Raw genomic sequence first — 26,630 nt, forward strand, 5'->3', positions numbered from 1 at the left:
TTAGTGTCTTATGTCGTACAGCAGTAAAGCCTGAAGGAGCTGTTTACTAAGGCAAAGATTAAAGAGTCCAGTCATTGTAAATCCCTGTAGAAGTTACTTTTTCATCTTTGCTGTGACGATCATATGCAACAGCTGTTCATCGGATACTTACAGCAGGTGGAATTTGTGTCAAGAAAACATCATATTCTAATCTGATTTGAGTTAAGCAAATAATAAGATTAAAGTAATACTAACTAAAACTAAAATAAATACTGATAAGCTGCTTCCAAGAGCAAGGGCCGGCATATATGTAAGCTTATAGATAATGATAAGATGAGGAAGAGAGTCAAGATATGCTAGGTGAGAGAAACAGATGGAGAGAGAAAAAAAGCATGTACCCAAACACAGAAATACTTCGTCTGAATCAACTGGCAGGAGTAGCTGTGTGTCTTGAGTTTTTATCATGAATCTGCAGGCTTTTCTCCTGCCTATTTGGACAACTGGGTTACTTGAACGCTGCTAATTGACTGTGAAATAGTCGGAGAAAACAGCACGACAGTTAGGGCTAGTACTCGCCTCTAGGCAAATGTAGAGATACTTTCATGATGAAACAAGAAAACGCATAATGTCTGGAAATAGTTCAACCCCTTTCATACGGGAGAGAAGTTTATGACGCAGTTCTGCTGAAAGCATGTTTTACCCATTCATTAAAAAAAAAAACTGCTGTCGCATACTAGAATACTGTACTGTGATGACTGTCAGCCCCCTAACACTGACTTACATTAGATGCTATGCAGATGATTTTACTGCCACAAACCATTCCGTGTGTGCATATGTGTATATATGAAGAGCCAGAAAGTACTAATGTCACTGGTATTGTTTATATGGACTGTGGGAAGAAGAGAGGCAGGGGAGGGGTTTAGGGGGAGATAATGCGAGCAGACGATTGGAGGGCTTTGAAAGGGGGCCCGGAAGAAAGGGATTGGGAGAGGAAAGAGATGAGTGCAGAGATTTAGCGAAAAAGAGAATGAGGAACCCTGGGCTGGAGAGTAGACGAGAGAGAGAGATAGAGAGAGGAGAGGGTGTGCTAGTAAGTTGTGAGAGAGGTAGAACAAGGTTCCTGGTGGGGGGGGGGGGAGAGGGGAGAGAGAGAGAGACTGGTTTAAAGCAGGCCTAAGAGGCCGTGACGAACATCTTGCAAAAAGCTGCACTCTGATGCCAACTCACACACGCAGATGCTCTGCTAGCTAGTTCATTGAGAAACACAGTGTCTTAGAGGAGTGGGAACTGCAGTAAGTAGGTACTAGCAGGCCTGTTTTGATGACTTGACTTAAGGGCCGGACAAATGAAGGAACAAATTGGGGATGACCCAAATCTATCGTCTCATACACAGGGTCAAACATATGCTCAAGTTTATCTAAAATGTATTTGGATGCACAGATAGCAGCCTGCACACTTTCGCAAAGTATTGCACATAGGACACATACACATCCAAGACCAAAGAATTAATTATTGATTTTAGGAAACAGTGCCCTCCTCTTCCCTCGACTGTTATTGATGGCCAAACTGTTGAGACAATACAAGAATATAAGTACCTTGGCACAATAATTGATAGCAAGCTATGTTTTGAACCGCACACTGATGCTGTTTGTGCCAAAGTCCATCAGCGTATGTACTTTTACCGAAAACTGAGGAATTTCAACATTGACCCTACATTCATGAGAATGTTTTATTGAGTCTGTTTTAACCTTTTGTTTTAATTGCTGGTTTGGGTCTCTGTCCATGAAAAACAAAAAACGACTAGAGAGTATCGTTGGGTCATGTGGCAAGATTGTAGGCATTAACTTTCCCACTCTTTCCCACATCTACTCCAACAGAGTGGCAAAGAAGGCCCAATCCATTGCAGCTGATCCTAGCCACCCCTTGTCCTGCCAGTTTAAGTTACTTCCCTCAGGCCGTAGGTACTCCATGCCCAGATGCAGGTCAAATAGACTCAGAAACTCTTTTATCCCGACTTCTATTTCCATTTTAAACAAATTGCAGAACTGTTCTGAATGTATGTATTTTTATTTACTATTGTGGTTTTAGATACTGTGGGTATTTCATGTTTTGCTGTATTGTTGTTTATCTTGTCGTTATGTGTGTCTGCTGGCTGTACAAATAATTGCTCCTCGGGGACAATAAAGTTATACTTTGGTCAGTGCCAAGGTGGTTCAACATGGATTAAACTCAGCAGAGTCACCAAGATTTATCCTCTTTGAGCCATGAATGCCTTCATATAGATACTAGATATAGATACTTCATTAAGTGGAAACGTTGACCTGCTGGTGGCGCTAGATGGAAAGTAAGGGGTCACCAAAGTCGCTAGGATTCATCCTCTGGCCATCAGGAAGGACTGTTGCAAATTTCAGGGTAATCCACCCAGTGGTTGTTGAGATGGACAGATATTGCCCTACATCCCTACAGCCATACTGGCTAAAAAAAATTATTTGCGACCTGATTTAAATATTTATGTTGTTATGGTTTAATAGGAACCGAAGGACTTAGGGCCGAGTACAGTTTGTTCTGTTATGTCACTGGTCAGTTGTATTTGCATTTCTTCTCCTTATCTGCACAAGCACACATAGTATTATATTGCCTCTCTGACATTTGCACACACCTACATACACCTACATACACCTCTCTCTATCCACCCCACCGGGGGGGTGGAGGGGGGCTCCACCCCCCCTCACTGCCTCATTAGCCGATCATGCGTAAGGAGACCTGTACTATTTTTACCCCCGCCCCCCCTCCCTACACACCGCTGCTGCACTGTGGATGTGTATGTGTGTCCTCTCTTATTGAAGGTGGCAGGGCAGAAAAGAGAGAGTCAGAACTGGTGAGATGGTTAGAAAGTAAAATGCATGCAACGTAATGAATAATTGAATTAGAGGGAGGGGAGACAGAGAGACATGGTGTGAGGAAAACGGGCTGAGAAAGATTGAAAAGACATGACACTGGCTTAAAGGTGTATGAATCATGCTTAACCCTCAGCCTGCTTAACCCTCAGGATCACACACACACACACACACACACACACACACACACACACACACACACACACACACACAAACAAGACTATGTAGGTAGACACCCTCAGTGGGCTGGTTTGCACATTATGACCTCAATGTCCTAGCAAGACCAACGTCATGGTCATGTAGTGTTCTCAACAAATTAGTGTCATGCTGAATAACTGGCTGTGCCTTGATAGGGTGTGTGTGGACAGCGCTGCCAAAGATATTTGGGTTGAAGTGTGTGTGTGTGTGTGTGTGTTGATCACAGCTGCAGGGTAAAACCAATGACTCAGATATTAAGAATTGAGTAATTTCCCCTCATAGTGTGTGTGTGTGTGTGTGTTTGTGTGTGTCTCCTCGTGACCAGCTGTTGACCCAGATGAAACTCGTTGTGTGACATAATGACATCCTCAGTTCTGTTTTTGTGTACTTCTGTAAAAGGGACTTGGATGACTCCAATCCAAGAGCTAATGTTTCAAACAGCTATGAGCTCATGTGCTAACAGCTATGAGCCAAAGGGCCAGAATCAGATAACTAACAACCCTAATATATTTAATATTTGTGTCATATTCCCCACATGACATGACTAAAGGACCTATTCACTTTATATTTCCAGAGATATTTTCTTTTATTTTCTTTCTGTCTACCATTCTATCTTACTCCCATTGTAAAAGGAAACATTGATTGCTCTCAAAAAGCCATGGGACGATGTGTCTCATTTATAAAAAAAAATAAAAAATTGTTACACTAAAAAATTCAAGTTGCGTGCCATGAAAGATTTATATTTGTGCCAAGTTCAGTGGGGCAGTCTGATTTTTCTCCAGCTCTTGGTGATATACCAGCAGCCAAAACAAAATGCTATCATTGTTAAGCTATTAATATCACAGAATATAAAAAAAGAATTTCTGCACAAATCCTTTAAGTCTCATAAAAAAACGGAACGAAACGGAATCATTCACTGTCACTGTGTGATACTTAAAATCTGACGCTCTTCCATCGCTCTTCTTCCTCACTTTGCAGGTTGACCTGTCACCATGACAACCGAAGCGGGCTCTGAGACGGAGGTGAAGGAGAAAGCCGAGGAGTCAGCCGCTCAGCCGGACCGATCAGAGAAGGCAAAGGAAGAAACCCAGGAAGTACCCAACGCTGAGGGAGAGGAGAAGGAAAAAGAGAAGGAGAAAGAGGGGAAAGAGGGAAAAGGAATAGCTCGATACCTGCCAACATGGCTTAAGAAGCAGAAGTCTCAGAGCCAGGTACAATTCATATTATAGACTTACTACAGTATATTGGCATGGCAGATTAGAAAACCTTGCTTAAATTATTAACTTAAGTTATTTATTAGATTAAGCAGCAATCGTTTTATGTTCCAGTCATAACTGTTTTTAACAGATTTTTAATGTCTGTTGTTCTTTTTTTCTGACCCATGAAGACCTCGCCGACCAAGGAGGGCCCACCCACAGAGGAAGCGGTCAGCAAGGTGACACAGGAAGAGGACGGGCCTGCCCCAGAAGTCAACGGTCACGCAGAGGAAGAGGAGGAAGAGGAGGAAGAGAAGGAAGAGAAGGAGGCAGTAAAGTCGGAGCAAGTGAAGGAAAAAGAAGCAGAATCTCATTCCACCGCCAGCGCAGACACTGAGGTATTGGTAGGACGTAGCGTCATTTCTCTCCAGACCCCTGTCAGTACACATGCTGGAAGATAAAGTAGACAGGGGCGGTGTTTCCTTTAAGAATTTTTTTTAGCAGTGGGGGCAGGTCTGTCCGAACAACAACACCCGCCCCCCCCCTCCTCCTCCGCGCCTTTACGTATGAGACGGAACTGATACTTCGCTGACAGAACTGACAAGTTGAACGTTGTCCAATTAGAACGGACCCACCGCGGTGACGTTTTTGGTGGAGCTGTTGGTTTAAAAGTCGACTCGGAAGAAAGCGAACGTTTTGACAATAAACTACATCAACACAACAGTATGTGGAGTTATACTGGACGGGCCCAGTAACCTCTGAATAGTTCTACTTGTTGTTAAATTGCAATGTGAGCGGCAGCCAACGGGGGGGGGGTGCATTATGTCGGAAGGATAATTTAAAAATGTAAAAGAAATTTTGCCATGGTGGGCCGCCACTACAAAATCAACATAGAGGAAACACTGAGGGGGTCTCCCGTTAGTCTGCTTGCAGATTCAAGTGCAGGTTCACAAATGACGTTTAGTTTGAGGCGTGATCTGTCTTTATTTATTCTCTCATCACACAAACGAGCCTTGATATGAATTATTAAATGACCGGGAGGGGGAGAGAAGCAGACAAGAAAGAGAGGGGACAAAAGAAAGTGTGCAAGCATAAAAACTAAATAGAAACTGAAACTTGACTTCATTTCATTGTGGCTACTTAATGAAATTTTAAAATATACAGACGGTAAGAATGACTTCTGTGCCGAATGTCTGAATTCTAAAAGGTGGTGGTACGGGCCTGGTTATATCAGCATATTACTGGTTGGGGCACGACAGGGAGGAATCAGGAACAACACAGCACAGGCTGTGCAGTTTTTAAGGTAACAGCAAAATAGCAAATAGCAAAAAATAGCCTGTAATTGAGTACAAATTCACTTCATTATTAATCAGCTTTCATGCCAAATCATATGGTTTCCTTGTGGCCCAGTTGCATATGTTCTCAGTACTGGTCCGCGGACCAGGGTTTGGGAACCTCTGTCGACGTTTTCATTTAACTCTCAGCATGAAAGGTGAATAAGTGAATTTCCCAAAATGTCGAACTATCCCTTTAACATAATCATTTGCGTATGAAGAGGAGAATCACTGCCGGTGAAAGTATACTGCAGTAGTTTGGCCCACCTATAACCACACTGCTTTTCAGAAGACATGCATATATTTAGTTTACTCTGATTAAACCAAAGGAAATGTGTACAGTACATACATGTATAAGAATGGCTTGGCCATTCAGATTATATTGTGAATAGAGCGAAAAGAGTTTGATTGTGGCATTATAATTGACCTTATTTATTGGCAATATTGGATTTATAGCAAAACTGCTGCGAGTTAGTTCGTAAAGAGAAACTACCACACACAGTAAGCTGGTGAAAAGTATTTTTGCATAAACAAATGTCCTCCTTTGTCAGTCAGCCACATATTGTTTTGCACACACAGACTTCAGTTACTCATGCTTACAATGAACAACAAACCTAGGGATGAGAGGTTGTTAGATAGTCATCTTTCACAATGCTCAAACCATGTACGGTAGCACACACCGAGAGAGAGACAAACACACACACACACACACACACACACACACACACCCCGCTCCATCCAGTGATCACATTAGGCCACCCAGGCCCACCCAGTGACATCAACATTTCAGTAATCGGGCCAAAAGAAACGCCTGCAGTTTTTAAGAGCAAATTCAGACTAGAAGGGGAATAACAAAAGAGAGAGAGAGAACACAGTCTTCCCTCTTACTTACTTTGGACAGTCAGATTTTATGTGATTTCCTTCGCTACTAAACAAATGATGACTTTTTTACATGACAGCCACAGTGGGGAGCCCTGTGTGTAACTGTGGTTTGATATAATTGTATTGTTCTGCTATTTTCCTTTGCAAACTCCGATAGCCTGCCAAGGAGGAGAAGGTGGAAGAGAGTGCTGAGAAAGCTGCAGACGAGACCACGGTGACAACAGAGGGAGAGGGGGCAGAGGAGCAGAAGAAGGAGCAAGAAGGAGAGGAGGAAGGAGGAGGAGGAGGAGGAGGTGGAGAAGAAGAAGAAGAAGAAGAAGGCCACACCTCAATTTTCCAGTCTCCTCTTCGTCTGGTGAGGAAGACCAAGATGAAGCTGATGGCTTGTCACGTGGCCCTCCTGGACGGGACCGACTTCACCTGCGAGGTGGAGGTAAGACTTTGACAAAACTCTGAGACGGGTTGCTGTGATGCTGCTGCCACATGTTAAAGCACATTTCCTTAACATCTGTTTAGATCAGAAAAACAAGTGGATAGAGGTTAGTTGTGTTCTGATCACATTGGATTTAATCAACATGTTATGTGTACAAAATTGCGGAATCTGTTACAACATGGAGAATGTTTGTAGTTCTCCACTTTAATATTTTCCACTTTGAAGTGTCATGATGCAAGACAAAAAAAAAGAATATCTATAACTAATCTGCGTTTCTCTATTTGATGCGGTGAGTGACCGATTAGACACTGACATACTGTACATACTGTAATGGGAAATCAATGGGAAAATCAACAGGCTGTCTTTTGAAAGTTTCAAGTAGCTACTGATGGAGATTTACACATTGTCCGTCTTGTGTCCTCTTGCTAGTCGAGTAGGCCACACGTGAGTGGCAGTGTGTCAATGATGCAATTGCTAATAGGATCAGATTTGGGGTGTGTGTGTCTGTGTAAGTATGAGCATGGGGGTATTGAACTTTTAGACTCAAAGTGCAGTTATGGCAGAAGCACCCGCTCACATTGTTTAGGGCGTGGTTTAGGGGATAAATGCAGAGCACGCTACAGGGGCTTGTCTGGTGACCAGAACACACACATATACGCGCGAACACACACACACACACACACACACACACACACACACACACACACACACACACACACACACACACACACACACACACAGAAACCTGGCAGATTATGGGGGTCCCTCCAGATTAGTTTCCTGCATCTGTTACTCCCTCACAAGCACGTGTCATTTACCCCTCTACACACAACATCACATGCCGGTGTCACAGGTTCTATTGTAACCATTTATAATCAATAGTGATTAAAACTATTTCTCTAGTAGCTCCCTAAGTGACAACCCCATACATTTAATTTGGTATTTACTTTACTAAAAATCTAGTGTGAGATAAGAATAAATAATTTGACCAGAAATGTCTCTCCACTATCGCTTATTATCCGATGGTCCTTTTTTACAGGAGTGTTTTTCTCATTATTTCCACATCTTCTGGTTAAAAAACTTTTTCCAAGCAGCATTCACTATTTTTTTTTTTTTTTTTTTTTTAAGCAACTCCTCTTCACATTCCCAAACTCACTCACATTCAGTGGGAAGCTTCCCAGAATAGCCACCTTCCAGGTCCACTGGAACTGTTAACAGTTAAGTGCCTGGTTCAAGGGTCTCTCAACAGAATAGGGGGCATTTTAAACAGATCTCGGTTTCCCCATTTGGTTTGGGGATTTCAACTGGCAACTTTACCAAAGCGAAACCCCTTTTACCCTAATCTACAGTAGTGCCAACGCCCAACAGCGTGCCTGTGAGTGTCTACGGTTGTTTGAACACTAGCTGCTTTGTCTTGCAACCGAAAACGCTGATACTGCGACTAGCTGCTATTGTCACACACACACACACACACACACACACACACACACACACACACACACACACACACACACACACACACACACACACACACACACACACACACATATACATCCATCCCATTCTCCACGCACTCACATAGTTAGGTCGCGAGAGGGAGAGATGCACAATGCATTCCAGAGATTAAATTTTCTGTTTTGCCCAGCAGGCCTCCAACACACACAATAACACACACACACACGCACGCACACACACATGCACACACACACACACACACACACACACACACACACACACACGCACACACACACGCCAGTTTCTACTCAAACTCTTCACTTCTATTATCCATCTGTCCTATTTATTAACCAATGGCATCAAATCTATTCCAGTGTAATAACTTAATGCATCTTTTATTAGTTGTAATGCCCTGAATGAAAATCTTGTCCAGAGGTTTTCTGCCTCTTGCTGGATTTCATAGGAGAGTCTTAGTGTCACATGGTCTTAATGCTGTTTCTAAGAATTCCATTAGTATTGGTTTCAGCAGGATTTTGGTGTCACACGGTTTAAGTACCATTACATAGAATTCATTAGGTTTCAGACATGAGTCAAGTAGTGTTTGCAGATATTAGACACAGTTGCTTTAGGTTTGATGCATGGAGCAGTGTATGTTTACACAGAAAAACAAAATACATCTTAGCCATCTAGCTCTTATATGATCGGTTTATGGTCTTAGACTTCTTCATGATATTCAAATGAATCCATTCGAATGAATCTCACATTTCGAGCAGTTTGGTTCTTGGTGACTGTAGGGATTCAACTTTTACAGTCATTTCTGTTGCTAGGAATACAGGCTGTAAAATGGGAAAGTGTTTAAAAGCCATCTTTGTACTGTATATTAGAGCCCGACCGATAAAGGATTTTTAGGGCTGATATCGATACAAATAATTTAAAATATTTAAAAATCCGATATTCCTATATATATATATATATATATATATATAATATATAAAATGATCCAGGAACGTGTAACAAAACATAAACAGATTTCCCTAACATTAGTTATTTCAACGTTATTTATGAGCCCTCACTAAAATAATATGATAATGCAGTTTAAAAATAAACGTGTGTGTTTTATTGTCACAACAGAACAGAGGAACATCAAAATATATTAAAGTTCTGATAAACAAAACGTATAAAAATACAAACACGAGTGTTGCCAACAGGGACGTTGTAGAGTGCCCTCTGGTGGACAAACTATGCAACGCCAACACTCATAACATGGTTGAAGGGTGTTTCGTCCGTTTTTATTTTATTTTTTAAATATTCATTTATCGGCCATTATAAATGCCGATACCGATAAGTTTGGAAAATGCCTAATATCAGCCGATAATATCGGCTCTACTGTATATAGTCAACAGTAGATCAACGATCCTGATATAGTAAATTAGTTAAACCTCTCACATCATAATGTCTATGTGACAGACATCCATTGTTCAGGTAGTGCCTTGCTTAGAGGCAGAAAACCAGACACCAGACCCTGAAAGGTCACATTCTCACATTCTTCGGGCGTTCAGAATGCAATTACACTCTTAGTGTGTGAATGTGGCGCATGTCCCCAGCTGTCCCCAGGACAAGAATGTGTGTGTGTGTGTGTGTGTGCGCAGTGTTAGACTGAAGCTGCGCTGACAAACGGAAAAGAAATGAACATTATTTAATTCTTTCTCATCTTTTCCCTTTTCCACCCGCTCTCTGTCTGACCTTCTGTCTGTCTAAAGGGCGCCGTTGTGTGTTTGCGCGCTCGCTCGCGCATTGCGTGCATGGATGTGTGCTAAATGTCATTGTCATAGTTGAGTGTGGAGGATTTTAGGACTAAGGCCCCCAGCGGGCCCATGAAGGAATGTGTTGCCCAGAGACAGATGGAGAGACGGAGAGAGACAATAATGGGACAGATGTAATAAAACAGAAGAAACAGAGATGCATTGATAGAGGATTGAACGGGAACTTTATACATGTCTCGCGAGACCGTACAAAATTAGTTTTTCTTTTTACTAGTGTACTCATATTCTTGCAATCATATTTGGAAACGTCATTTTGTAGATTTCTTTTGTTTTCCCATCAAAATGAACAGTAATGTACGAACTTTATTCTTGTGTTTTGAATCTCTCTCTTTCGCTGCAGAAACGTGCCAAGGGCCAGTACCTGTTCTTTAAGGTGTGTGAACATCTTAACCTGATGGAGAAGGACTACTTTGGACTCTCATACACAGACAGCCACGAACAGAAGGTATGCATTCCCACACATACATAGGATGTTCTGTATGCCAAATAAGTCCATAATGTAAACATATAGAAACTGCAGACACGGACGTCTGTATAGGGTTTTGTGACAGTGTTTCATGATTGAGGTTAACTTTCTTCCTGCTCTGTGTCTCACCGCCTCTCGCTCGCTCCCTCCAGTGCTGGTTGGATCCCACTAAGGAAATCAAGAGACAGATACGCAGTAAGTTTTGTTTTTTAAACTTCCATCCATCCATCCATCCATCCATCTCTGCCTGCCTTAACAAGATGTTTCACATCATACAGGGACCCTAGCTTCTAAGCCAATAGGCACTGAATTAAATATAAATACTGAATTAATAATAGGGTTCAAGTGTCCCCATATTTAAGGAAAAACAAAACATCACATTTCAGTCCAACAAAGCCGGAGACATTCGAAACAAACGACAGCAGCCTTGCCAGAGCTGGCAGCGTGGTGGAGGTTGCCAAAGTGTGATCACCCTGCTTCATTATTTATCGATCTCTTTATTAACTGTTGTTCATTTATAAAGGCGCGGCGCGGCATCTCGCCTTTTGTTGATCGACGGCTATCAAGTGTGTGCAGCAACCAAGCATAGTTAAAGCTTTGTTTTATTTTTGAATGCCCGCCATGTGCCCGTAACACTTAAAAAAGGGTATCCTCCATTTGTGATGACATCGGTACAGAGCACAATGACAAACGGGATCTTGTTAGAATTTAGATTATCAGGTTGTTGTTAAGGATTTAATGAGAAGTTTTAGTATTTTGTGATTGGGCTGTTTTTCTATTATTTGTTGCTGTCCTGTTGTTATTTTCCTGAGGGATTTTGACGAATATGCCAAGAACTTTAGCTTACTTTTCTTAATGAAAAGCTTTACTTATTTCCTTTTGCAGTTTCTTTTTGCATCTTCTTTTTTTTTTTTTTACAGTATAAGTCAAAACAGGCTTTAAGACACAGCCCAGCACTTCAGGTTGCACTTTTTAGGAGGAAGGCTTTGTAAAAACATATAATTTTGGCTCATAAAGTGTTCTTTGTGTGTGTGTGTGTGCGCGCGCGCGTGTGTGTGCACGTGCGTTTTTGTGGCTGTGTCGCTGTGTGTTCCTGTGGTTCACGGGTGAGTGGTATGCAACCAGCAGCATGTTTTCATGTGTGTACATTTTTTTGGTATGTGTGTGAATGTTTATAGTTAGAGAGAGGCTGTATCATGTGAGTAGGATATGTGTGTGTGTATACAGACACAGCACCACACAATGGTTTGACACTATTCTGCTCTAAGCTACCATCACCACCCCTGCGTCACATACCAGACTAGGACCGATGAAACTTGAACCCCAAAATCTTAGCTGTCTGCACAACAAATGGCACCAAAAATAGAGCCCCTTCTTAGATGTGACTTTGACAGATAATGAGAACAAGTTTTCGTCTCGCTCTCAAAGTCAGGCTGAATGTCCCTGGAAGCCAAACAGCAAGGCCTTAAGGCCTTGGAGTCTGGATTTAGTCCAGGCAGTAGATCTCTCTAGTGCGTGTGGCTGATGTTAATGTTTAACAGCAGCACACATGTTCTCTCCGCAATCAAACTAACCTTTATGGTGTTGGGTGTGCCGATACTGTCCGTGCACTGACATGGTACATTTGCAGCCAATTCTACGCTAAAGTATAGGATCATAAGGGCAAGCATATTGTATTATCTATGGTCAAATTCTTTCATTTTTATGCAAGTCACATTCATACTTTTTATACTATATAGAAAAATAACCTTTAATAGAATAAGCCACCCAAAAAAGGCTGGTTGGGAAAGACCTGAGGATGATAAGCGATGAATTGTTGCCAGGAAGAGTGTAGCGGACGTAGAGAGATGAGGGATAGGGTGTGTATATGTATCCGTGTATATTCTGTGTGTCGTGGAGATTTATGGATGGCACATGATCTTGTGGAAAGATGAAATTGTCACGAGAGACTCCCAAAGCACTTGGTGCTGGTAACAAGACATACAAACTCAATCTCACTCCCAGACACATATCCCATACACCAACACACATCCATACTCAGACAGGCTAGGAAACGGGACTATCTGCACTCAAGATTTTCCATTTCCGTATATTAAGCGACAAAAATGAAATCTGTGGAAAGAATGTGCAAAAACCTTATTTTTTTTTTTACCTCACGTGTTGCATCTTTTCCTCAGTTAAATTGTGTCATTGTTGAGTTTCCTCATGTCACTTCACAGTGTGCACCATTCTCCCTGCTCCCTCTGGGATGCAGCTGTGTGTGTGTGTGTGTGTGTGTGTGTGTGTGTGCATTAACATGGACTTGTGTGTGACCTTGGAGGAGGAAATGGTCTTGATCCGATGTCAGCTTCTCTGGAATTTTCCAGACGACGTGATCTCCATCTTATATTCGGTGTGTGTTCACGCGTGTTGTTGGGTGGAGACAGAGAAAGTAGCAGGCAGGGCAATGTGGCCTCCTGTGGGAATGAGAATAGGAAATTGGAGCCAAATGAAGACTGATAGGTAATCCAAAAGGAAACCGTATTATGACACAATGATGAAGATATAATGGTGATGTTGCGTGTCTTTGTTTCTGATTATCATCATGATAAAGATTACAGTCTGGTACTTGATGAACCCAGAATGAGGTCATGCAATGTGTGTGTGGTGTGGGGGGGCTTAGTTCTATCGAAAAGCTGTTCTATATTAGTTGCCGTCGCTCACACTGACTTCTCTCTCTCTCTCTCTCTCTCTCTCTCTCTCTCTCTCTCTCTCTCTCTCTCTCTCTCTCTCTCTCTCTCTCTCTCTCTCTCTCTCTCTCTCTCTCTCAAAGACACACACAGATGGGCAGAGGGATGGATGGAATTGCATAGAAATAAAGATAACCCACGACTCCCATTTTAGTTTTTCTAGTCCTGTACTTATTATACATAATGTTATTGTGCTGGAACTGACTCTAAACATCATCTCTCTTTCTCCAGGTAACAACTGGCAGTTTGTATTCAACGTCAAATTCTACCCGCCCGACCCCTCACTGCTCACTGAAGACATTACCAGGTACACACACACACATGTTAGAGATGTACCAATGTTTACTTAAACCTGCATTAATAGAATTCTTATGGAAATTTTGGGCAGTGAAAAAACAAACTGTAAACAAACACCGACACATCACCTTTTGAAGTTGTTACAGTTAATTTGTTAGCAAACAGATGTTTACACTTTCAGCAGACACGGAATAACATTTATTTGGAGTGATGTTTTCTCTCCACTTGATGAATGTAAGTCCAACATTCACTCTTTCTTTCAGCTCTTTTTTTTTTGGTCTTCACTAGTCTGGCTGAACAGATGTACATTTGCTGGGATAAAGCCTGACCTGTCCTCCCATCTCACTATCTCCGCTGTCGGGGCTTCGCGCCGCCCAGGACGATTGTGATTGGTTTAAAGAAACACAAACAAGCCAGAGCGTTTTTTTTTTTTCCCAATCTCCGAATAGATAGGCGGCGTAGCCAGACCATTGCTGACAGTAAGAGTGAACTGAAGCATTAAAGTTGTGTGCTCTAAAACCAAAAACAATGCGCTGAAAGATGCTAAAAGGCTCCACAGAAGTGTGGTGAGCTGCAGAATTGGGTGATAATTCTCTGTGGGGTTGTTAGTAGTGAGTAAGTGATCCCCTTCACATTACACATAATCATTTGACCCATTGTTAACATAAATAATATTGCTTGGTGCAGATTTAAAATTTCACTTTGAAAGTTGATTTTCATGTCTATGCCCCACAATACAGCAAAAGTTAAAAAAAAAACACACAAGTTGGCAATGTACACATTGCTTATTCATTGCAGTGCATTGTGTGCGTATGCATGCACACAACAAACACGGGCATGCTTCAAGCACACAGCATTTAGGTTGGAGTGTATGTCTAATGGAGCGAACAACTTCTCCGATGGTTTGTAGCTAAAGGCTAAGCGAGGACACTCACTGCACGCATACACTCACCCAGATAAGTACCAACAACTGACCTGCATTGTGTTGCTCCAGTAACTGCTATTTCTCCTCCAACATGATAGGTGTGTACTTTTTAGCCTATTCATCTTTTGTTAAGTTTCAGTTGAGAGATGTAATACAATTCCATGCCTGTTTTTCACAGGGTTTGCCTCAGCCTGTATGATTGTATGTATTCATATATACATAGAAAGTAATGGCTTTCATTTAAGATTGTTTTTAATTATGTTTCATTCTGCAATAACCCATTTTAACATGGTAAAATCCAATACTGTCCTGGGGCAATCTATTTGCCCAGTGAAGAGAAGCTCTGGTACTGGATGACTGGGCTTTAAGCCTCCATGTCAGCAAGTCCTGCCAAAGTGACTTTGAATCACATTTTTCGGCAGCCAGGATGATGCATTTACCAGCACCCTGAGGTGTCTGAATGAATCATTCATACAGAAGCTCCATTCACATAATAAGATTTCCCATGAAGGTTTACAGCAGGGGATGTCGTAAATCCACACAACCACTGGACAGTTCACTAACTGCAAACACATGTTATGCAACTGAGTTTGAGTATGTCATGGTGAGGATTAGACATACGGTTATCCCAACAAACCAGTGTACCAGCACACTCAGAAAATTCTACAACAAACACAGCACCAACAAAGACATTTAATCCGCACCAGCTGACCCTGTGCTCGGGCCTCACAGGAGGCAATTTGGCTGCTCGGATTGCTTTATTATTATCATGAACAATGGAGCCGGTTTCAGTTAAAAGAAAGGCTTAAAACGTTTTTTTTTTATTTTATTTTTTTATTAGACCTAAAGGTACAATATGTAACTTTTCTGCTATAAAATGTCTAAAAACGACCATACCTATGTTATATATTTTTTTGAGTTGTGTAGTTACACTATCCCAAATGTTTCCATCAAATGGCAAACCCAGAGAAATCTGTTGATTTATTTTCAGACACGTCACGTTTCATTTAGTCGCCCGTCAGTGTCATCATATAACCTTTCACCATCTAGTTACTCGTAACTTCCGCTAAAACACGGGCACCCAGATGCTACGTTCGAGAGTAATTGTAAATCATACAATGTCACAGAAACAAATACGGGTAACACTGCTTTTTCTGCCAAAAGGCATCATTTTGTGATTAATTACATGCCACTTTGCAACACAGTAATACAGCAGAAACCTTATTTATTGATACATATCAATATTAATCCAGCTTAATGTTACTACAATGTATGTGCTGGTTGACAAGTAGCTAACGTTAATGCTAGCTAATGCTTGGTGGATAACATTATAGGGTTAAAACATCGTTCAATACGATAAAAGCAGCACTGCGCTAACCCACGAATAAGTCCACTAGTAACGTTAACGTTAACTGTATAGCTAGATAGACGATTAATCTAATGCTAGCCAGCTAGCACACCCCGCTCTGCCTGCCTCACTCCCCCAGCACAAAGAGACTTAATTCGGGATGATAGCTGACCACACAGCCGGGACATGTAGCAATAGCTAGTTACCGTTAGCCCCAGCCGGTGCCGGGTGCTAACAACGCTAACGGCAGTTTAATGAACCGTCGGGAAACAGAGAATAGCAGAACCAGGCATCCTAGTCACAACATTGGCCATCCATAATGTTAGCTACCGGTGTTTGTACCGAAAATCTCCTCCTTGCCGAATTTCTCCCCCCTTCGCGTTTAGCTGTCTTTACAGTTAGCTAGCTAAATTAACCAGACAAAAGGTGGTTTGAGCACCAAAAGAATAGTTAAGATTACAGAAAAGTGAAGGGGGAGATTGGGCAGCTGGGAGATGTTCGAACATGGTCAGCTAGCTACCAATACAGATTGAATCAAGAAAAACGTAATTATTTTGGGGAAACTGCAGCTATTTTATTAGCATGACATGAATAAACGTAACGTGAATAAACCTTGAATGGGTAAACTCGTCCGTGAACAGATGCATTCTAATCGACGATAGCGTTTAGCAATAAAAACTCCCATAATGCCACGCAACTTTCAAACGTCATCAAACGTCTGTGTTTACAATCCATTGTTATGGTTGAGAGATCCCTAGCGGCAGAAAGTTACATATTGTACGTTTAATTCAACAAAATCCCAACCTGTTTACCCTTTTCTCTCTTGTAGATACCTGTTGTGTCTGCAGCTCCGTGAAGATGTGGCTTCGGGTCGACTGCCTTGCTCTTTTGTCACTCACGCTCTGCTGGGGTCATACACATTGCAGGTAGAACACACTATGTATGGATGTAAGCACTGTATGTCTGTGCTTATGTGTGGTGTGCAGTTTCCACAAGTGACTTTCCCTGTGTACATATCTCTTTTTTATGTTTACAGGCTGAAGTTGGTGACTATGAACCCGACCAGCCTCGGCCTCTGGACAACGTCAGTCAGCTGACCTTTGCGCCCAATCAGAGCAAAGAGATGGAGGAGAAAATTCTTGAACTCCACAAGTCTCACAGGTCAGAGAGAACAGAGCCACGCAGTCAAAAGTAGTCCGGGACAAGTATACATGTCTTTTACTTGTCATTGAAAGCTGTAGATATGTTTACTTATGTTTATAACATACCTGTTACCTGTAGTAAATGGAGCATGACTGGATCTTTTTCATGTACTGTATAATTCAAACATTATGGATTTATGTATGCCACGATGCTATTGTTAATCTGAGGGAGTTTGTAGTGATTTACCTTTTCTGGGTGTTTAGGGGAATGACACCAGCACAGGCCGACACACAGTTTCTAGAAAATGCCAAGAAACTGTCCATGTACGGGGTGGACCTGCACCATGCTAAGGTATGAATAAATTAATCTCTCCTCTCCTCTCCTCTCCTCTCCTCTCCTCTCATCTCCTCTCCATTGTTGTTAACATCAGGAGATTTGCACAGTTTCTTTGATGTGAAAAGAGTGTGTTTGTGTCACTGCATCTGTGTGTGTCAGCTGTACAAATACTCAGGGAGGCCATTGCCATGGGAACAGCCAGTCTCTCTCACTGGGATAGCAGGTCATCAGCAGAGTGCGTGCATGTTTCCATGTGCTGAGTATTTTTGTGCAAGACGGGCAGAAAAAAATAGGGGGAAATATGCATGAGAGAGAGAGAGCGAGAGAGAGAGAGGGAGTCTGAAAATAGAAAGATAGGATGTGAGATCGAGAATACAGAGAAGACAAAGACATGACGGACATAAGGTTAGAGTGAGATGGGGACAGATCCTTGAAAGAGAGAAAGAGGCGAGTCCCCTTTAAGAGCGTGCTCCACTTGTTTGCAACACAGAGAGGGAACCAGGGGAAAAGATGAGAGCAGCAGAGAGTGTTTCAAATGTTGCACATCTTTTTTTCTGGCATACCAAAGTTGTGGGAATTCAAGGGCCAGATCTATTTTCTGCCCTTCACCATTAACTTGTTGTGCACGTTTCATGACCCCATGGCCCCTAGAGAAACCCTTTTAAATACTATATGTCAAATACTATTTTATCAGAATGATATTGAACAAACACAAATGCACGAACTGTATGTTTAATAGAAATACAATTTGACACATTTGAACCATTCTGATACAAATTTCCCAATCCCAATTTGCAATTAAGAAGGAAAATGGTTTTCCTACTGCATCCATTGTGTCAGTGTGTCTGAGAACAAAGTGCTAAAATGTATCTACTAGGAGCACAGAGATCGATGAGCAGCTGATAGCATGTCAAGGCCATGTGACATGGTTGTGTTTCCCAGGCAAACGGTCCATTGTCCACATATTGCATCCTCCATTAGTTCAACAGATTTTACTACTGTAATCAATACCCCCCCCTTACCATTACCAGATGGCCTTGGACTTAAAAGCTTTGTTAGTAAGTTAGTCTGTGCGCTAACCATGTTAGAGAGGTTCACAGTTGTTCTGAATGACAGTGTGTGTGTGTGTGTGCAGTAATTGAGTTTCTGTTGCCCTTAAGCAGACTACTTTAGAAATCAATTGATGTACAGTATGATCTGATTTAGACAACCAGGCAGCATATACAGATGTTCCACAGATAAAAATAGATGATAACATGTGTTTTGTCTGAATCTTGACTATTACAGGACTCTGAGGGTGTGGACATCATGCTAGGCGTGTGCGCCAACGGACTCCTGGTTTACAAAGACAGGCTCCGGATAAATCGTTTCGCTTGGCCCAAAATACTCAAGATTTCATACAAGAGGAACAACTTCTACATTAAGATCAGGCCAGGAGAGGTATGTACCCAGACACATACTGTACACACACGCACACACAGGCTGTAAATACTGAGATTTACTCTGCCCGACGCAAAAGAATGCAGCTCATGGAGTTATTCTCTGTAGTGTCAACATAACGGAGTGCTCCTAACATACTGTACTGTTTGAGGTAGTTTCTTCTGCGGTTAATAAAAAATGTCATCATTTCTGTTGTTTATATGTTTCTTTGATAGACGGAGCAGTTTGAGAGCACGGTGGGATTCAAACTCCAGAATCATCGATCTGCCAAAAGGCTGTGGAAAGTCTGTGTGGAGAATCACAGTTTCTTCAGGTAGAAATACGCACTATGAAGCACGCGTCCTGCGTATGCTCATGGATTTCACAGATTGCCAGTCTGTAGTTTAGGTTTAGGGTAAAACAGCTTGTTGGATAATGTTTAATGAAGGATAGTGTGCTTTATCAGACTCCACAAAAGGCTAGGTGGGTCTCTTTTCAGAGAATATGTTAGGACTGAGAGTGTGTATCTTGTGGTTGTTGACCCAGTCTGGTGCCCGGGGCAATACATACACACTAATACACATACAAAAGATGAACCAGGTGCTCATCATTGTGTTTCGTAGTTGCCGTGAGTTTGTACGTCTGTGTGCTTGTGTGTGTGTGTAAGAGATGAGAGGGATAAGCTTTAATATCCTGTTGTGAGAACAGTTGCCTGGAAAAAAATGTTTGCCTCTCTTGTGCATACAGATGTGAACGTTAAATTGTATTGTAAGTAACACGTTTAAAAATTCACATTTGCCCATCTTTGTCCCCCTCCCTCTATCTCTGTCTCTCGTCTGTAGGTTAAACGCTCCAGAACCTCCCACCAAGGCCCGCTTCTTGACTCTGGGCTCCAAGTTCCGTTACAGCGGGCGCACCCAGGCACAGACCCGCGTGGCCAGCTCCCTCATAGACCGACCTGCACCCAACTTTGAACGCACCTCATCCAAACGTATCAGCCGCAGTCTGGATGGAGGTAACCCACTCAACACAAAAAGAGAGGCAGAAAGATGGCATTCACTCTTAAAAATGTTTAGTGAATGGACAGACGGACAAAAAGAGGAGTGGGAGGAATGACGAGCAGATGGAAGTGGGGCCGTGGATGGGGGATTTGCGTGTCTGTCTGTCTGTCTGTCTGTCTGTCTGTCTGTCTGTCTGTCTGTCTGTGTGTGTGTGTGTGTGTGTGTGTGTGTGTGTGTGTAAAAAGCTAGTGTCGGACCTGATACAGGAAATAGCTGCAGCATATGTTTCCTGTCACAGTGTGAGAGACAGAGAAAGAGATGGAAAGAAAAAATGTTGTGTATCTAAACAGAAAAAAAGCCCTCACAAAAAGAAATCCAGGACTTGGATAAACCCAGTCTGTCATGGCAGAGAGAGGGATTGCTGAGCAGTGATCACATTTAATAATTGGACTTGGACTCATCATCTTAATTTCTGCAAAAGATTGTTGCTCAGTAATGTTTTAAATGAGGCATTGTCAGATCAAATACACATTTTGTTGTTTGGAGGAAACAGTACACACCGTTTTTTGTGGTTTTCCGGTTTGGGCTTACAGATTCCACCTCATGCAGCCGTGCAGTGCGGTTTCACGTGTCAGGTTATTCCACTATCTCACATTTCCCCCTGCTGGACGCATTTCTCCACTGCAGGCCAACATCCTTGTAAAGTTGTTGGAGTTTTGTACCCCAAATTCAAAGTATTTCTATTATAATACACTTTATCTTTTATTTTATTTTTTTACTAATACCAAAGCACTGACAACAACAGCTACAACATTAGCTGCAATCTGACCATGTATAGAAAGCGTTTTTGTTTCTGGAGAAAAACAAACTAGTGATCTTCAACTGAACAAGGACACACAGTAGCTGCTAGTGAAAGAATCGCACAGTTTTTATTTTGTGTTAAATTGTAGAGAAGTTGAAAATTGATTATTTATTTTTTTATCAATGTATTTTGTTTGTGTTTCCCATCCCTTAGCGCCGGTGATCAACATAACTGAAGCCTCATCCGAGAACGGACGTGAGCCCCACCTGGAGCTCCAGTCTGACTCTAAGGTGTGTGTGTGTGTGTGTGTGTGTGTGTGTGTGTGTGTGTGTGTGTGTGTGTGTGTGTGTGTGTGTGTGTCTGTGTGTGTGTGTGTGCAGAAAAAGAAGGGAAGAGGAAACAAGACGGGGGGGGGGATGTATATCAATGTAGACAGCAAGTCATTTCTTTGTTATTATATTTTCACTGGGAGGCCATGTTTTGCCACAGGAACTGTGTATGTGTTTGTGTATCAAAGAGAGAGACATTATGTACGTGGTGTGGTGGAAAATCAACATGTGTCTGTCTAGCTGTGACACTTTTTAGGCTCTTCCTAGTATGTATGCAAGCATCTCTTAGATTAATTTTGTATGCACGTGTCCTTAGAGTGTGTAAAAGTCAACATGCATTTCTCCTGCGTTGGTATACTAATATTTTAGTATGTGGTAAACACATGAGGAACCATGTAGCCATCTTACTGCAGGATCGTCTCACATCTGAAGTTGTACACATGTGAGGACAAACCGAGTTGTAGCTTGAATTTGTGTTAGAACAATTTAATGGTAAACCAAGGTTGATGTTATTTCTACTCCAACCCAACGCCTCATAAAGCTGGTACTCTGGCAGTGATTGAGGAAGAATTGGCAACAGAAGTTGTATGAATAGCTGACTCTTTAGGACTACTTTGGGACCATGCAAAGTACCAGGGGTTTTGGGAGGCTCACTGTGTTTTTATCTGGTTACTACCGAGACTTCAAATCACCTTGACGATAAGAGTCCTATGCTAATGTTATTTCTGTTTTCACAGGATCATGTAGATTCTTAACTTTGCCTCCTCTAGGACCATAAGCTGTGAATTTGTGTGCGAGTGAAAGCGGGTACCCAGACCGAAAAGACCGACAGAGAAAGTTTCACGTCTTCATTTAATGCTATGCAGTTGAATACGATAATCTTCGTCTCAATGGTTTCCTTTGGATCTTAACATTAATATTATTTTAGAGCAGCTATTATAGGCTGCCTGCCAGGCAGGTGTACACGATTTGACTCAACATCTAATGGCACTGCTGTCTACTGAAGAGTGTCCTGTACCTTAGCACCGATCTATGTCCACTGGTGGGACTGTGCCTACTACTTATAGAGTGTTACTGTATGTTATCCATGCCTCCTGTTCCACCCCCCTCTCCCCACGTTCCCTTTTCTCCTCTCTGCCCACGCTCACACCCCAGCACTGTGGAATTGACCTCTTGTCTTAGCCTTCGTCCAGTGGTGGCACCCCGGTTGGCACTGTTTCTGCACACAACTGTACTCTGCACTGTGCTCAACCCTGCTATGTTCACTTTGGTGTGTTGTTCACTGACTAATGTTATATCTCTTTCCCTCTCTCCTTTTTCATTCACACACTCCCTTTTCTTGTTGCTTTGTTCACTATCCTACTTGCATGCTGTCATTGTTTTCATCATTTCATGAAAAAAAAAAATGAAATGATATGTTTAATGCACATTGTGTCGGTTGTTTTGGTTTTATGTGTAACTTATTTTACTTCTTCACTGCTCGCTGCTACACTTTGTGGATGTGTGTGTACGGGTCTCTCTTTTCTTTTCCCACCCACTCTATGTTGTTGTGTCCTTCTTGCTCTGTGTGTGTGTCTGTGTGTTCTTCCCTTCTGCATTCCACCTCCATCAGTCGATCTTCATGTTTCCTCTCTCCTTCTCCTCATCGTCCTCTCTCTCCTCCCTCCCCCCTTCCCTTGACACGATCTCTGAGCTCGACCACGGCCTGTCAGACATTTCCGAAGACGACGACGCCATCGACGACGCGACCGCCTCGCACACACTGTGGGCCCTCCCCTCAAACACCTTCTCCCTTTTCTCCGATCAGCTGTCGGCTGATCTTGAACACCTCGCACAAAACCCTCCAGCCTCTTCCCCAATCACTAGCTCCCAAACGTGCGGTTCAGAGGTTTTCCGAGTTGAGGAGGGCTGCCAGGCTGACGCCAGAGAGTCAGCTGGATTACCAAGTTGGTGGAGCTGGTTCTCTCTGAGGGGTGTGGTTAAATATGTTTCTTTCATCCTGTGTTTTCTCTCCATTTGGGGGAAGAATGAAAACAGGTGTCTGCCCACAAAGCTACTTTCAGGGTTAACAAAGAAACTGAGCTTTTTTACATCCACCGTGTCCAAGCTCACATCCAAGTCAACAGTGCCAGTCAGTGATCACAAATGTATCGTTACACCCAGATTACATCAAATTCGTAACGGTTTGGCGTTACAATTGACTCGTTTTTTGGCATTTATTACGAGTTACCTGCCTACTAAAGTCCTCAGTTTGGTTCCTGCTGTTCTTTGGCACCCAACACAACTACAATTGCCGTCAATTTCATCTCTTACCTGTCCTCCAGTTGTCTCTTCCTTTTCCTCTCTCCCCTCTCTCTCTTCTCTGGCCTCTCATTTCTTTTCTGTCCCATCTTGCTCCTCTCTGTCCTCCCTCTCTTGCCCTATCCTAACCCCATCCATACACCGCTACCTCCTAAATCCTTCCCCTCTGTTCCTGCCCTGCCTGCTAGTCGTCTTCCTATTGGTTGTGATGCTGACAGCCAGCCAGTCCTTGGTCTTGGCCCTGATTTTAGCCACACCCCTCGGCCTGACCCTGTGTTACCTGGAGAACGTGGTCTCCAGTCAACGAAAGGCAGTTTTGCCAACTTTTATCCCTGAAACGCCTAACGATCAGTCTGAGGATCAGTTATGCTCTCGTCTCGCACCGACACACACACCTCCACGGATCAGGCACCACGCTCACACAAGTGCTATCTGGATGCCAGAGATGTGCGATCCTGCTGCATGAATACAAACGATACGCCTTTCAGACCCCTCTTCCATTCCCCTCGCCTTTTTACCTCCTCTTCCTTTTAATGTGTAAACTGTATGTCTGTAGTCACTTCCTTTCCCTCATATTTTCTTTTTGCTTACCATCCCTGCACCCTTCCACCCTTACCATCCCTGCACCCCCACTGTATTGTTTATAATAAAGAACAAAGATTAGAATAAGTAAGATTAAACAAAGTATTAAAGCTCAGAGTTTATAAAGGATAAACAATGTTGAAATGGAGAAACTATTATTATAATGTTAATATACAGAAAAGATCTATTAGGTATATTAAGTTATTTAAATACTGTACAGGGACTGTTAGTAAAGGAGAGAGTGGCAGCATGGCAAAATACATAACTTTCAGCGATGCGCAGAACACCTCTTGAGAGTTGTTTCAACCATTTGATGTGTCCTTTAAAATGAGTCTTTATTAGGTGTCATGCTCAAAAAGGCATCCCCTCTGTGTTTGACACTCAGCAGATGAATGCCACACTCATCAAATGAAGTGACATTATGGTTTAAATTGGTCATATGCAAGATAAAGAAGCACTTTACTAATTATGGTATTGACTAAATTTACACTTGCTGGATTTTGCCTTTGTAGTGCAGAGAGAGATTAGTTGTATATTAGATGTTGTAACTATACATACAGCTATAAACCCAGGATAGGTCAAGTAACCTCCTCAACCCCATAGCACTAATAGCTTATTTGTCTGTGTATTATTGCTAATGAATGTTAAGAATAAACAGTGTTACACTTACTCTGATCCCCGAGGTTCAGGACTCCCTCCTCAACCCCTGTCCGTTGTTCGCTTTATTTTAAGTAAAACCTATAAGGGCATTTTTGTGGTTTTCCTGGTGGAATGAAGCTGTGGATGCAGATGGAACAGATATGTGATCAAAAGGCAGGTTGTAAAGAATACTTCCATATTCTGCTCATTTCCAGATTAACTATAAGTCTACATCATACACCCAGAGAATAGTTCCATAGTTGTCCTATTTGAATACAAAATCTGTGTCCTTAAAAAACCGACACGGGAACTTTATTAGTGGTTTTCCCATCATCCATTTCACATTTTTCTTTCTTCGTGCCCCTACCCTCCTCATATTGTCATGACTGCCGTCGTCCTTGACAACGACATTGAAGGTTAAGGAGGTGGACTTGAGCCCTAGTGATGCGGAAGCCACGCCCACCCAGGTCTGTAGGGTCTGTCTTTACCCAGCATGCTTTGCAAATTCTCGGGAGAATAACGCAGGAATAATAAAAGACATTTTGTGTATAGGTGTTTTTTTTTTTTTTTTTTTTTATAGATATTTAATAGAAATTGTTTTACAGTGTAGTGGAGCACACATGCAGTAAACCTAACCTGTCCTTACTCTCTCCCTGACTTTACCCCATCAACAGTCCCTTGGAGCCAGTGAGCTCGCCCTCTCTCAGGTTCACACATATCTATTGGTTGTTTGATTGTTTTATCATTTGGTCTGTCAATCATTTGCTCGGCACGCGTTGGTTTGGTTTGTGGTTTGGTTTGTGGTTTTGGTTCACATCACTTTTAGGGTGAAGTTGCCCTAACATGATGATACAGAGTCCGTTTTTGCATTTCTCAGCTACTACAGACCCAATCTGGAATTTGTACAAAAACAAACACATCTGAATATATACATTGACAACTTGTGATATACTGTTATAATTATGTCTGTAATAATACTCTTTGTTTCCAGATTGGGTCTGAGTGTAAAAACTGATTCTGAATGGGCACTTTCACCCCGAGTCCTCACTTTCGGTTGCGCTACTGTTGCTTTTGGCTTCACAGATTCAGTTTGGTGTCCGGTTCATATCTTGGCTTCATCATCATTTTTGGGTTTCGCTGAAAGCGCATTGGGGTTTGTTGGTTTGAGTAGCCTACATGTCTGTTGGATTTTGTATGCGTTAACATGGGAATGAGTGCGAGCATCATTACATTCAATGAATAATACCAAAATGTTGTTAATTTGTGCTTGTACCCATCTTCCAGCCTTCATCACAGTTTGAGACATGTTGGCTGTGTCACGACATACCTGCTTCTATTTTTGTTATTCATTTAAATCTATACTTCAATTAATTTAATTGATTATGATTTGTTTAATGATGTGCCATTTATTTCATTCAATGATACTGATTTTTGATCCAGATTTTGTTTTATTTTGTAGAGTCAAAACAAAGTTCATTTTATCTTTTTAGTTAACTTTTTATTTCAATTTTTTTAAATACATTTTCTCTATTTCATTTTTTTTACTGTATGTCTGCCTTACAGAGTCCAATGAGAGTGCATGGGGACAATATTTATGTGAGGCACAGTAATTTAATGTTGGAGGTTGGTACTGGCGTCGTCTGATGGCTGAACATAAGAACTACATGTTTCTGTGTACTCTGACGCCATCAGAACTACAGCTTCCTCTGAACTGTACTATACTGTACAAGACTGCTGCCCTCTCGCACTCTCAGGCTCTGTTGCATGCCTGCGTGTGTTTATGTGTTATGTGTGTCAAGTTTACAATCAATTCCAGCTATTTCCTTTTTTATTTTTTTATAGTATGATTGAAAATGTTTTGGTATTAAATGATTTCAATGCTAATCGTCCTATTTTACATGGCAGCCATTTCGAACACATGGGCTTGGAAATTTCACTGAGAACGTTGTCATGAGCGATATTTGAAAAAAAAAAAAAAAAGTGTCCCTTAAAGCAGCACTTACACTGTTGTATCAACAATGAATCAAATGACTGTGAAATTTGAAAGGAGTCGCTCGTCGTGACAGACCCACAGAGAATGATCACAGTTCCCCCTCAGCTCCACCAAACGTTTTAG

The 26,630-nt window shown here is 42.0% G+C and overlaps 1 protein-coding gene across 22 annotated transcripts in view; it reads left to right on the plus strand.

The window, feature by feature from the left end:
* Positions 1 to 26,630, plus strand: part of epb41l2 (erythrocyte membrane protein band 4.1 like 2) — a 53,170-nt gene that overhangs the window by 14,028 nt on the left and 12,512 nt on the right. For 9 of the 22 annotated variants that reach the window (XM_035995280.1, XM_031322023.2, XM_031322030.2 and 6 more), the window contains exons 2-16: positions 4,053 to 4,285; positions 4,462 to 4,668; positions 6,644 to 6,919; positions 10,538 to 10,642; positions 10,816 to 10,858; positions 13,624 to 13,699; positions 16,792 to 16,888; positions 16,999 to 17,123; positions 17,369 to 17,456; positions 18,729 to 18,881; positions 19,097 to 19,194; positions 19,703 to 19,875; positions 20,877 to 20,953; positions 24,931 to 24,981; positions 25,189 to 25,221. In XM_035995280.1, the coding sequence (XP_035851173.1) occupies positions 4,067 to 4,285; positions 4,462 to 4,668; positions 6,644 to 6,919; positions 10,538 to 10,642; positions 10,816 to 10,858; positions 13,624 to 13,699; positions 16,792 to 16,888; positions 16,999 to 17,123; positions 17,369 to 17,456; positions 18,729 to 18,881; positions 19,097 to 19,194; positions 19,703 to 19,875; positions 20,877 to 20,953; positions 24,931 to 24,981; positions 25,189 to 25,221 (1,821 nt within the window). In that variant the 5' untranslated portion in view covers positions 4,053 to 4,066. Of the gene's footprint in view, positions 1 to 4,052; positions 4,286 to 4,461; positions 4,669 to 6,643; positions 6,920 to 10,537; positions 10,643 to 10,815; positions 10,859 to 13,623; positions 13,700 to 16,791; positions 16,889 to 16,998; positions 17,124 to 17,368; positions 17,457 to 18,728; positions 18,882 to 19,096; positions 19,195 to 19,702; positions 19,876 to 20,876; positions 20,954 to 22,604; positions 24,807 to 24,930; positions 24,982 to 25,188; positions 25,222 to 26,077; positions 26,138 to 26,630 lie in introns of those variants that run through there. The other 13 variants (XM_031322022.2, XM_035995284.1, XM_035995286.1 and 10 more) reach the window with 5 other exon arrangements.

The sequence above is a fragment of the Sander lucioperca genome, chromosome 19 (assembly GCF_008315115.2).
Source record: "Sander lucioperca isolate FBNREF2018 chromosome 19, SLUC_FBN_1.2, whole genome shotgun sequence".
NCBI lineage: Eukaryota > Metazoa > Chordata > Actinopteri > Perciformes > Percidae > Sander > Sander lucioperca.